Source organism: Anneissia japonica, unplaced genomic scaffold, assembly GCF_011630105.1.
Source record: "Anneissia japonica isolate Jap-2015-1 unplaced genomic scaffold, ASM1163010v1 scaffold17857_len154030_cov113, whole genome shotgun sequence".
NCBI classification, from domain to species: Eukaryota; Metazoa; Echinodermata; class Crinoidea; order Comatulida; family Comatulidae; genus Anneissia; species Anneissia japonica.
The window spans coordinates 72,292-84,347 of record NW_022754816.1 but is presented as its reverse complement, the minus strand read 5'-3'; the positions used below and the strand labels follow the sequence as shown (position 1 = coordinate 84,347).

The 12,056-nt window shown below is 32.9% G+C and overlaps 1 protein-coding gene and 1 long non-coding RNA gene across 4 annotated transcripts in view; both read left to right on the top strand.

Annotated features, from left to right (window-relative positions):
- The window catches only part of LOC117123252 (adipocyte plasma membrane-associated protein-like), a 5,162-nt gene extending 1,173 nt beyond the window's left edge, over positions 1-3,989 (top strand). The window contains exons 2-4 of the mRNA XM_033269109.1: positions 1,326-1,445; positions 2,422-2,728; positions 3,623-3,989. Coding sequence (XP_033125000.1) covers positions 1,326-1,445; positions 2,422-2,728; positions 3,623-3,923 — 728 coding nt within the window. The 3' untranslated portion in view covers positions 3,924-3,989. The remainder of the gene's footprint in view (positions 1-1,325; positions 1,446-2,421; positions 2,729-3,622) is intronic.
- A 1,911-nt stretch (positions 3,990-5,900) lies between these two features.
- On the top strand, positions 5,901-10,179 carry LOC117123261. 3 transcript variants are annotated; one of them, XR_004447831.1, is made up of 5 exons: positions 5,901-6,030; positions 6,475-6,588; positions 7,008-7,112; positions 7,796-7,860; positions 9,196-10,179. It is a non-coding gene; the product is annotated as an uncharacterized LOC117123261 (long non-coding RNA). The 3 variants fall into 3 exon arrangements; XR_004447830.1 differs by having other exon boundaries at positions 6,475-6,605; positions 7,008-7,059; XR_004447829.1 differs by having other exon boundaries at positions 6,475-6,605.
- Positions 10,180-12,056: the final 1,877 nt, after the last annotated feature.

Genomic DNA, 12,056 nt, shown 5'->3' with positions numbered 1-12,056 from the left:
TGGTGGAATGTCTTTGAAACCGAGTTAAACATAAATAGAAACCTTCTTATAGTTGCCGAAACAAAGACACATGAAGCTGTCTCTTATACACATCTAGATGTGTATAAGAGACAGACACTAACCCAAATAGTGTTTACTGCATATGAAAGCTAATGAATTTCTGCACATTTTGATGTCAAACTTGCTGAGTGTTGTTTTGTTAGAAGTTTGAGTTTTGCAAGTTGAATATATGATGTTTTGAAATGTTGAGAAACTTTATTCTTCTGTAGTTGTTACAGCTGTGCTGGATAATAAGGAGACTTAGAAACTGACATAAAAAACGATGTTCTGGTCCTAGGCCTAGCTAGGCAGACCTAGCCTAGGTGTAGGCCTATCTAGGCCTGAACTGTGATGGTAATGTTAGTAAATATACGTAGGCCTAGGATTTGTTATTTTGATTTTCATCAGCAAGTAATTTGACTTTGAAAACACATACTCTGCTAATAGGCCTAAGCCCAATACTATTTGTGATAGGCCTTGACAAAATAATCCTATCATTTATTCACTAAATAATAAATAAAATGCAGTAAGCATATATGTACAAACCAACTAATGCTGATTAATTGTTTTTAGATTGATTAATATTCTGAATAGTTTATGAATTATTGAGCAAATAATATACACTATCAAAAATAAGCATTACGGTGACCTTGTTAAATAATTAGCTGGCACAGGGGATTAGAGGTAATGTTATCAGCCTGGCGCTCTGGTTGACTGAATAAGAAAAGAGCTGGCAGCGTAAGGGCTAAGTGAATTTTCCTACTAAAACAGTGTTCTCTTCGCATATTCTGTAATCCTAGTCCTATCTTCGCATATTCTGTAATTCTAGTTCTATTATTTGTACAGGTTAGTTTATCTTTGAGGCCGATTTTCTCAAAACCTGGTTCTCATACACCTAAACTTTAAATGCTAACATCTCTGGATCTATTTATCCTAGGGAAGCCATTCAAAGATAAAATTAAAGCTTATAATGTGATCTACCAAAATGTAATATAAACTCATTTTTTGATATTATAACGATGAGACTCATTTTGTAGTGAGACCTCGCATTTAGGCATGTCACAAATGTTTTTGTCAAATAAAATTTGATAGTCTGGACAAGGCATTAAATAATTGGTTTACTACTGTCTTATGTGACCAACACTTGATCTTCCATTCCAAACACCCTACCCTGTCCTCTGTTTCCATTCCTTCTTGATCTCTTTGCTTTCCCAGTTCCTGTTTTATAGGTCATTGCCTTTTGTCTCTTGAGTATTATTTAAACATTCAGAAAACTATTTTCCCAGGTATCCCAGCCATAGAACATCTGTGTGGACGCCCTCTAGGACTACGGTTCGACAAGAGTGGATCATCCTTGTATATAATAGAGGCTTATTCTGGATTGTATAAGATTAACTTAACTTCAGGTATGAGAGATTTCAGAGGATACAAGATATACAATATATATTTATTTGTCAGTGTGCACAACTTGGTACACATAAACATTTTCAGATGCTTCAACAGAGAATAACAAGAGCGATTGTTCACCAGTCCGCGTGTTGAACTGAAGTTCAGCGTTTAACACTTCGTGTATGCCTTTCACACAAGGTTTTTTCTTTGACATTATCAAAACATGCTTAAATCATGGAGGAAATATCCTCCATGTTTAAGTACAGTACACAGTGGCATAATTGGGTTTTCAGCAATTTCATTTCGGCAGTTCATAATTGTCAATAATTTCTACCACTATCAGAAAAATAATAAATAAAAATAGAATAAAATGTGAAAAAAAAAAGTTTGAAATTGAATAACAAAATGTGATTCAAACTCACAACCTTTAGTTCCTTAGAACACATCGCCATCCATGCGACATGTCCTATTAGTGGTAATTGCAGTAATTTAAAGTCCTTGTTTTGTAGGGGTAGGGGCTATGAACGTTTGCTGGAAATAACCTAGGTTATGTGCAAAATTTCTTGCACGTCCATTCAAAATTGACGACGCTGGATGCTTTTAAAATTTGGTAATAACAAGAACAAGAACAGCAGTGAGGTTCTCAGATTCCCCTGTTCGCAGACCCAAAATATACAACAACTAACAGACAAACAATCCAATTCCTATATTCAATAGCATCAGGGGCGTAGGCTGGTTTCATCTTGAGAGTGCGAAAAATTGAGAATGTAGAACTGGGGGTGCAAAAATTGAAAGCAAAACTAAATTTCTATTCCAATGAAAATAAAAATTTTTAGTATTTTAACTCACTATTGTGGAACTAATTTGCTGCCATGGGAAGGTGCGTCTGCCCCCCCCCCCCCCCCCCAGCCTATGCCCATGAGCATCATTACTAATTATATCCTGGTGAATTTTAACTTCCTCCTTTTAATTTTTCATAATTTTTCTTCTTAGGTACTGCACAACATCTTTCCAAGTACAATGATCAATATATAGGGGAACATATGCAATTTGTCAATGACCTTGATGTAACTTCTGAGGGCGTGGTGTACTTCAGTGACTCCAGTTCCCAGTGGCACCGACGGGATTATGCCTACTTGGGAGTTGAGGGGTCTGCAACAGGAAGGATTTTTAAGTATAATCCTAGTACAGACCGCACCGAGGTTGTTCTTGATGATCTAGCTTTTCCAAATGGAGTGCAATTGTCTCCCAATGAAGACTTCCTTCTTTTTTGTGAAACAACATATGCAAGAATAAATTTGTAAGTTTGAAGGAAATTAGTGTTTTTCAAAAACCGAAAGGTCCACTGATTAATCTCAGATAAGAAAGTATAATACATACTCCAAGTATTGAAATACACGCCATCGTGTTGGGATTCAAACACGATGGCGTGTATTTCAATACTTGGAGTATGTATTATACTTTCTTATAAGTGTTTTTAACTCTTAAATGAAAATATATTGAAGAGTTATGCTCCCCATACAGGGAATTTATTCATCAAACTCCAGGCCTCCGGCCCCTTGTAAAACAGAATTATTACAAATTAAATAAGCGTGCTGTGACAATACCGTACTTTAAATAAATTTCATTAATACACCCGTGTTTCTTTGTTTTCCTTTCTCTTAAATGCATGATAAATAAATAAACATACTTTTCTAATTATATTACTGTTTTTTGATGACATAATTTGATAAAATTTTTCATTTGTTGGAAAATTAATATAATATGATGGGAGATATATTTTTCTTAAATCAGTATATAACTTGCAAAACAAAAGAAAATGAATCTCATCTTCGATACTACCATCTTGGCAAATACAAAGTCTACTTTTATAATTAACATTGTTTTTACGCCCCTTTTCAAGAGTTATTGAAGAGTTAAAACAATAGGAAGAAAGAATGGATTATATATCTAATCTCAATATTTTATATTATTATTATCATTATCATTATTATTAATATTCATGTTATCTAATTTTAAATCTGTTGAAAATGAAAATCAGTTCATGTGAGGCTACAGTAGGCTATATCTGTAATTTGTTCTTTTTATTAAATCAATTAAATAATTAAACAGATTATTGAAAAATGTCTTTAAGCAAGGAATAAACAAATGAACAAAAGTAAGAATAAAATTTTAAAAATTATTTGTGTTTTAGGTTGTTTCTAAAGGGAACCATGAAGGGCCAAGTTGTAAGCTTTGTTGAGAATTTACCAGGACTGCCGGACAACATTCGAGTCAGTAGTAATGGCGGTTACTGGGTTGGCTTTAGTGTTGTACGTAAACAGCCTTTCTCACTCTTCGATTTCTTATCAGACAAGCCTTGGGTTAGAAGTTATATTTCAAAGGTAATAACCCAACTTTTTGTTTATGTTATTCTAACAGAAATAATGCACTCTTCAAAGTGCCTTTTCCATGTGTTAGGATTAGTTACATCCTCTAGATCGGGAAGGCCCTAGTCATACCCACTTAGGCTCTTGTAGGGAATATTTTAACACCGTCAGGGTTGTTTTCCCTCTTCCTATTGAGTACCTCATTACCTTCCACCTCTGGAACCAGAGACTAGGATTTTTATTGTTCAGCGCACACACATGGAGTATCATCATTTTAGACGACTGAAATATACTAATACTTTATATGCATAGAAAGTTTTTGATTAAAATGTACTGTAGGTATTTGTTTCAAATCTTGAGGAACTAACAACAGTTTATCCAGTTCAAAATCGTGCATCCTTTTATAAATTAACGTACAGGCAATCCCATTATGACATATATTAAGATATAGGAGACGCATAGGCCTATGCCTGTCTCTTATACACATCTAGATGTGTATAAGAGACAGTATAAAGACTGTCAGTGCATTTCAGTCAATTACTCAGGATGTTTATATTTCAGCAGGCATAGAATAATTAATGATTGGCTTATTAAGCTGGGATGTGATAATTGTAAGAATTACAAAAGTAATTGGAATACTTTAAGGATGCATATTTTTTTAAAAGAGTTTAAATTTTGTATAAAATTTCTTATATAAATTTTGAAATGAATATATTTTGATTCTGTTAAATTTCCAATATACATTTTGTACTTTAAAATATATTGTTTCTATTATATTTAATTTGAGATTAAAAAGCAAATTTGTAAAATGATATAAATTGTTTATGTATTGTGTCTCATTGTTAGGTCAAACCCCCCTACCCCCTAACTCACTGAAAGAAAGTTGGGAAGGAAAAACAAACAACAAAAACTTTTTTTTTTAGCTTTTTTCTATACAAATTAAAAAAAAGCGAGTGAATTTATCTTTATTTTTTGCCAGATGCCTTACAAATTAGTCTAAAATTGTTGTCTGATGTAGATACCATTCAAGGCCTCTGTGGGTTATTTTGTATTCCATCTGATGAGTATTTAAAAAAAATAAATAAATAAAAATAAATAAATAAACTTTTTCCACCTGCCCCTATTTATCATTTTTTTTAAAAGGAGGGCAAACAAACAATTTATTTTATTTGGCCTTATCATCCTCCTTTGCATATAGGCACATAGGCCAAAGATTTCCAGTAGCGAATGTTATGTTTCATATATTTGTAACAATCCTCTTTACAAGGCAAACATACAGATGCTTTACATAAACTTAAGTCTTATTATGAGACTGGGAGATTTATTCAGAATCGTGAGGAAATATGTTGTTTGCAGGATTTGAATCCAGAGCCCTGGCCTTGGAAGTCAAGCATCTTTACCACCAACCTGCACTTCAATTTAAGACCAAAGCATGGCTCTTCAAGGAGGCTTAGCTGTCCACATTTTCGAAACTGTCATAATAATGTCACTACTGTATTATATACTGTAGCACTTTATACAATCGACAGATCCAATCAATGCGCTGTATACGTTACATTTTATATAACAGTGGTAAAAGAGGTAATCGAATCTATTACAGAAACAGAGATGTGGTTGAAGCTCGTGTGCACTTTAAAGAACCTATTGCATCTTTCGGAAGAGTAGGGGGTTACCCCGATGTTATGGTTCATTTCAGCCCCTGCCGTTGTGGAATGATGTGAACATGTAGCTACAATGAAGCGCCTCTTTACGGCTGCTGGATGGTCACGGACCACGCCCATACGCACAATGACACTGCGCAAGTTATGGGTAGGCCTATATTCGCCTACCTTTACCTTAAAGAGATGGGGTTTCAATCAACATTCTTATTTGAAAGTAACCAATCTATCCCCGTTACTGGGAGAAAAAACAAAATTCGATGGTCAAATTGGGGCGCGATTGATGGTATGGTAGTTTGAGGAGTTTATAGACGTATGGTGATGATTGATTATTGACGATATAAAGGCGATGAACATCAGTTTTAATATGATGAGGATTATTGCTTGACAGGAAGTCAATCATTAACACTGTTTTTTTTTTCAATATCTAATTACTAGAGTAAAACTTCACTAAGTTATTCTTGCTTACAAAATCTGCGGGTATGTCAACCCTACATTGAAAGAAAAGTGCTCTCCGTTTAATATCGCCTTATTCAAATATTATTGCATGGACTGACGTGCTATCTATCATTACTGTAAGTAAAAATCTTGGCTGTAGGCCTATCTCTTATACATTTAGAATTGATTTTATTTCACATTTATCTTGCAAATTAGGACTGGGGAAGAGTATATGTATTGCTAAAACTGGAAACAGGATTAAAGGCCTAGATATTAATGCATAAAATGCGATAACAAGAAAGTAGGCTTAATTTTTTATTGTAGACCATACGGTAAATTATATTTAATTTCATTGCAAACTGAAAAGTACTGGTGCTGCTACCCCATTATGACATATATTAAGATATAGGAGACGCATAGGCCTATGCCTCTTAGTTACCCGGGATGTGACAAATTCTATTGATTTACCGTCTATAGGAATATAATAGTAATTAATGTGCAAAAGTCAAGGAACGTATCGTCTTAAAATCCACAAGAGATACAAAGGTTAAAGTCGCTCTTGTTAATTTTGTTTCCTTAAGGTCTAAAGGAGGCCTAGTAGCCAGATCAAGAAGATGCAGAATCGTTCCATCCGTAACAGAAAATCTGCGATTAGAGGGGAATCTATTGGTGCAACACACATCGTGTCTCTCATGGTTACAAAACTACATCAGTTGGTTTTAATTTATTTCGAAATGCAAACTTACGTGAAACAATAGTATATTTCGATGATGGGTTTTGGGGGTTTTCTATTCATACTGTATGTGAAGTAATCACGATTTTAATTAAGTAATTTAAATAATATTTTTTTATTTTGAGATATGGAACTTTTTCAATGAGATTTTAAAAGTAGGCTTAGTCTGCTAACACCATATGTTGTATCTTTCACTTGATAACGTCATGATTTGCGCTGCGTTCACAGATTAAAGATACAAGAGTCCTTAAATGGGCCATGGGACGCTATTATCCTCTTCCTCCTGAGTTGCTGTGATTACGCACTGGCTTTCCGTGTATACGTCATTCTGTGGAAAAGTCACATTATATGATGAATTAAATATATTTTTTTCTTCAACAGATTCTCAATGTGCGTCGTTTTTGGGGCGCTGTTTACTTTGGCGAATGTCGTGGTAGTGCTCGTTTTGTTTTTTGTCAGTGGGCAATGCCAAACATACTCATATTAGTAGGCCTAACCTTTTAACAAAAGTTTCTTGATTTCGTCTAAATATTTATCATCAATGGTGACGTTGCGGTGGGCAAGGGTGGGATCCAGCAAACAATAATACGTTCTAAGAACGTTATAATAACGTTAAAGTTTGGAGATAAAAACGTTATTTTGTAGAACCATATGTACGTACTTATAATACCCATAGAAAATGTCCCCCCCCCCCACCACCCAATCATATCAGTCGCTTGATATTATGACGTAGGGCATTTTCTTATCCTGTAGTGCACTTTTATCACCATCAATGCCAGCAATTTGTTAATTTTTTCCTCTTATCTTAAATTGTATCTCCGGTCTCAGGGGTGGATCCAGAGTTAACAAAAAGGGGGGAGGGTGGGTGGTGCGCACAACAGGTTCAGAATAGATATGTGAGGAGCATTACATTGAAATTGTTAAAATTTAACGAGGAGGCACGTCCCCCCTCCCATTCCTTCCTGGATCCGCCCCTGACACTTTTACCTTTCCCCTCACATGTTTCCCCCCTCCCCATCACAGATTTCAGACGCTGGCGCCGCCACTGTTTCTCACACGTAATTGCAGGTGTTGAAGTAGATTATTAAATTTTAATCTGAATATGAAATAAACAAATAGGAAATCGTCTTTACCAGTGTTTCTAATTAAATAATCATACTTTATTGAAGATTACCCACACCAGCAAGACTAGAAGGCAAACTCGTTGGACCAGAGTCGTTGGAAATGTTTGACGGTATGAAATCTATCCTAAAATGATTCTGATTTGCTCAAAGAGAAAACAATTGTTTGATATGTTGTTCAATAGATTTTTATAAGACACACAAAGGGTATACTTGACGAAAACTACAAGTAACGATACTCATGTATTGATTCATTATGAATCTACGCGACGTGTATTGATGTACACGCATTTACCTGTGTGTCTGGGTAGTACAGAAAGTCATCCATGTATAGATTTACTTTTGCCTCATTTTTTATTAATCAAAATGCGAAATCACAAAAAATATAAATGATTAAACAATACAACTTTACATACAAAGCTAGTTTTAGTAGGGCTATCGAGTGGCATTTATTTTATTTCCTAATTCATTTTGTTAATAAGTTATTAGCATATTAAATATGTCATTTAGTTACCAAACCGGTAACTAAATGACGGTAACACAATGACAAGTCAAATTTATATTGAAACAGTTCAGTTTAGTTGCAATGAAGTATGTTATTGAATGAATTTTCAAGTTTATGTACTCACAAGAATGTTGTTTGAGTATTATACAATAAAGTATTTTAACAATTTCCACTGAATAGCTTAATTATTATGCAGTTATCAGTTTTTTATTTGGCATTTTCTCACAGATATAAGGGCTTGTTACTATTTAGGTCTGGTTTTGGTGTTGTTTATTTGAAATAAATAGACTTTGCAATTTTGTGACAACATTTTAACTCACCACTGATCATTTGTGATTGGATACTTTCCTGCCAAAGGTCTATAGTCTTGTTCGCACAGGCTAACCAGCATCTCGGCCTGTACTGTATATCTAGTTCTAATTAGTAAATGTAAAAGACTACATTCAAATTGAATTTATCATAATCATCTGGTACATTGTTTTGTCTTGGGTAGATATTACAGGTATGTACGTTAATTATTGCCATGAATTTGTTATAAATTATCAGTTTTGTCTATCACTCTCTTAACATAGTATCCAAAAATCAAAAGCCACTTTTTGAGCTCAACATGCCAAACCTGACTTTATAGGCCCTTTTGTTGCTTGCTAAAATAACATGGCCCTTAATAGGGTATGACTAGGATTATCTTATGTATTTATTGCCTTGGGAAAACATGGGATAATACAGTAAGTTGATTGTGCATCTAGTTGCCTTTCAAAAATGTAATATTGAGTGGTCATATATATCTTTGCGTGATCAAAACTATAGGATGAGTCCACTAGCATGGTGTTTGGGATGTTGTGTGGTGTAGTAGCATTGGGGTTAAAGCAATGCGATTCTATAATTATTATTTGTACAGTACTGTGCTGTGGATTAAAAATATTTTAAATATTGATTTCTATAGAGCAAAGGAGTCACTTGGACACAGAAGTATTTCAGTCTATGACAGTGGAAACAATCCTGATGATGTCTACTGGAACAAGGTAGCTAATCAAGTTAAAAAGTATTTTCAGAAAGGGGAATGACAACTACCTTCGTCAGAAAGAAATAGCTGGTCCGATATTGTTGATGACTCTACGTATGAAGATTTGTATTTAAAATTTGTTAGAAGCTCTCAATCAACAATTATGATATTATTGTTTTTATGGGTGAATCAGTACAACATAGTGTATTGCAGTTCTTTGTAATATGTAACCTAATGTTAAGCTAACTACAAGTATCTGCATTCCATGAGTCACTAGCATTGATAGTCCAATTGCATAGCTAATTTACTAACTTATTGGAACTTGTTAAAATTATGATTAAAATGTAATAAATCTTATTTTTAATTACAAGGAATTACAGACAAGGTGTTTTTTGGGTACAGTTATCCAGAAGTGTGGTTTCCCTAACTAATGAATTTATGATTGCCTTTGCAACGTCTCTAAGATATGGTGATAGCAAATGATAGTAAACAAGCTAAGTAGTAGAGTGATTAAATAATAATCCGTTAGTACTGTACAGTGTTATTAAGCTGGTTATGATCCAGAATTGTGAAATAATCTTAAAATATACTATTGATTATTGCATTCTACTAAATTGTATTGTATAGATAATAACGATTCCGTTTTACTTTATGCATTATAATTAAACTAGTGTGGTAACTTAGAAATAATATGTACTATTTATCTTCTCAGTAACAGCAAGCCAACTAAGTTCTCTTATTATGATTATTCATATTGTATTTCATAATTTAATATTACAGTAAGAAATACAACATCGGAATGACATACTATTACAAAATATTCTTATTGGCATAATAATATGTACCACTTCATGATTGATTATTATAGTAACCAAGATTTCACTACATTTTGTTCTGCAGTTTTCATGATAGTTAATAAGTAAGACAAAGTACATCAGACATCTGTTGAGGCTCGTTTTTCTTCAACAAAGGCGTGTATTGTAGTTACAAATACAATTTAAAAAAAACCAGTCTAAACTATAGACTTTATAAATAATTTTCCTTAATTTGTTTACTTTTGTTTGCCACCAAAAATGTAGTAGGAATTTTTGCAAAAGTAATTTAGACAGTAATTTATTGTATTTTTACAGAAATTATTTTTAAAATAAATTTAAAATTGTAATTCTACATTGTTAACGGTTGACAAGCTTATTATTTACGTCACCTGTGATTCTACGTTACGGTTGACGACCGGAATTCATATTGACAATAATTTACAGTATTTTTACAGGAATTACTTATTTACGGTACCTGTGATTTTACATTACGGTTGACGAACGACATTTAACATTGACAGTAATTTACCGTATTATTAAGGAATTAATTATTCACCGTACTGTGATTCTACATTACGGTTGACGACCGGCATTGAAATTGACAATAATTTTTCGTATTTTGACAGGGAAAAATTATGAACGGTAAACGTGATTCTACATTACGGTTGACGACTGGCGTCCTGATTGGCAGTATTTTGGACGGTATTTTTACAGGAATAAATTAATAACGGTCCTGTGATTCTACATTACGGTTGACGACTAGCGTCCTGATTGCCAGTATTTTGACGGTATTTTTACAGGAATAAATTAATAACGGTCCTGTGATTCTACATTACGGTTGACGACTGGCGTCCTGATTGCCAGTATTTTGACGGTATTTTTACAGGAAAAAATTAATAACGGTACCTGTGATTTTACATTACGTTTGACTACCGTATTTCGATCAACAGTAATTTACCGTATTTTTACAGAAATTTATTTTTAACGATAAATGTAATTTTACATACGGTAAAGTACTTGCGCCCTGGTTGCCAGTATTTTGACGGTATTTTTACAGGAAAATTTTTAACAGTGTAATATTTAACCAATAGGCCTATTATATTTAAAATTAATGGAGTTTTCTTGTTTGGGTTTTTCCCGTGTGGGTTGAAAATGTTATTTATTTATTTATTTATTAAACAGGAATATATCATATCATGTTTATTATTATAGGTTATTTTTATAGTTCGAAGAATTTCATCTAATTTTCCGAGGTAATTGTGCTAAATGTTACTGTCATACGTAAATGTATTTTCTATGGTCTAAATATCGAAGAAACAAAAAAAATCACACCTACTGCCTCACCTTCCATCGAAAAACTCCGAAAAAATGTATTATTTATTAAGAGGAACACTTCAGTCTTAACATCCATGTACAGAATATTACTAGGAGAATTGCTAATGTTAAACAATAATAATAATGATAAAAAAGAATGTCAATAAAATAAATAAATAAACAAATAAATAAATAAAAAAGAAAATGGATAAAATAAAAATTATCTGTGGCCATATAATTTGGTTAATCAAAGTTTGTGAGTTTGTGTTTTATTACTTGGGATTAAATTTACATAATGATATTAATTTATATAAATCGAAACGTTTAAACCTTAATGGGGTTTTTTTTGTACTCTTGTCATCTATCAAACCTTGACACATAAATTCATTTTCATGTTAATTGTTATACTTCAGATTCATTTATAACTTTTAATTGTTTTTATTTACAGTTCCTTAAAATATATATAGTCAACAACTTGCATGCATTTATCTTTTTGCAAAAGATTAAACCAGATTTGACATTAATTTCATTGAAGTATTTGTCTCATGTTAAAACCCAATTGCTTCCTTATTGATTTTTATTGTTTTAAATACTGATATATATATATATATATATATATATATATATATATATATATGTATGTATCTGTATATCTGTATTTTAACAACATCT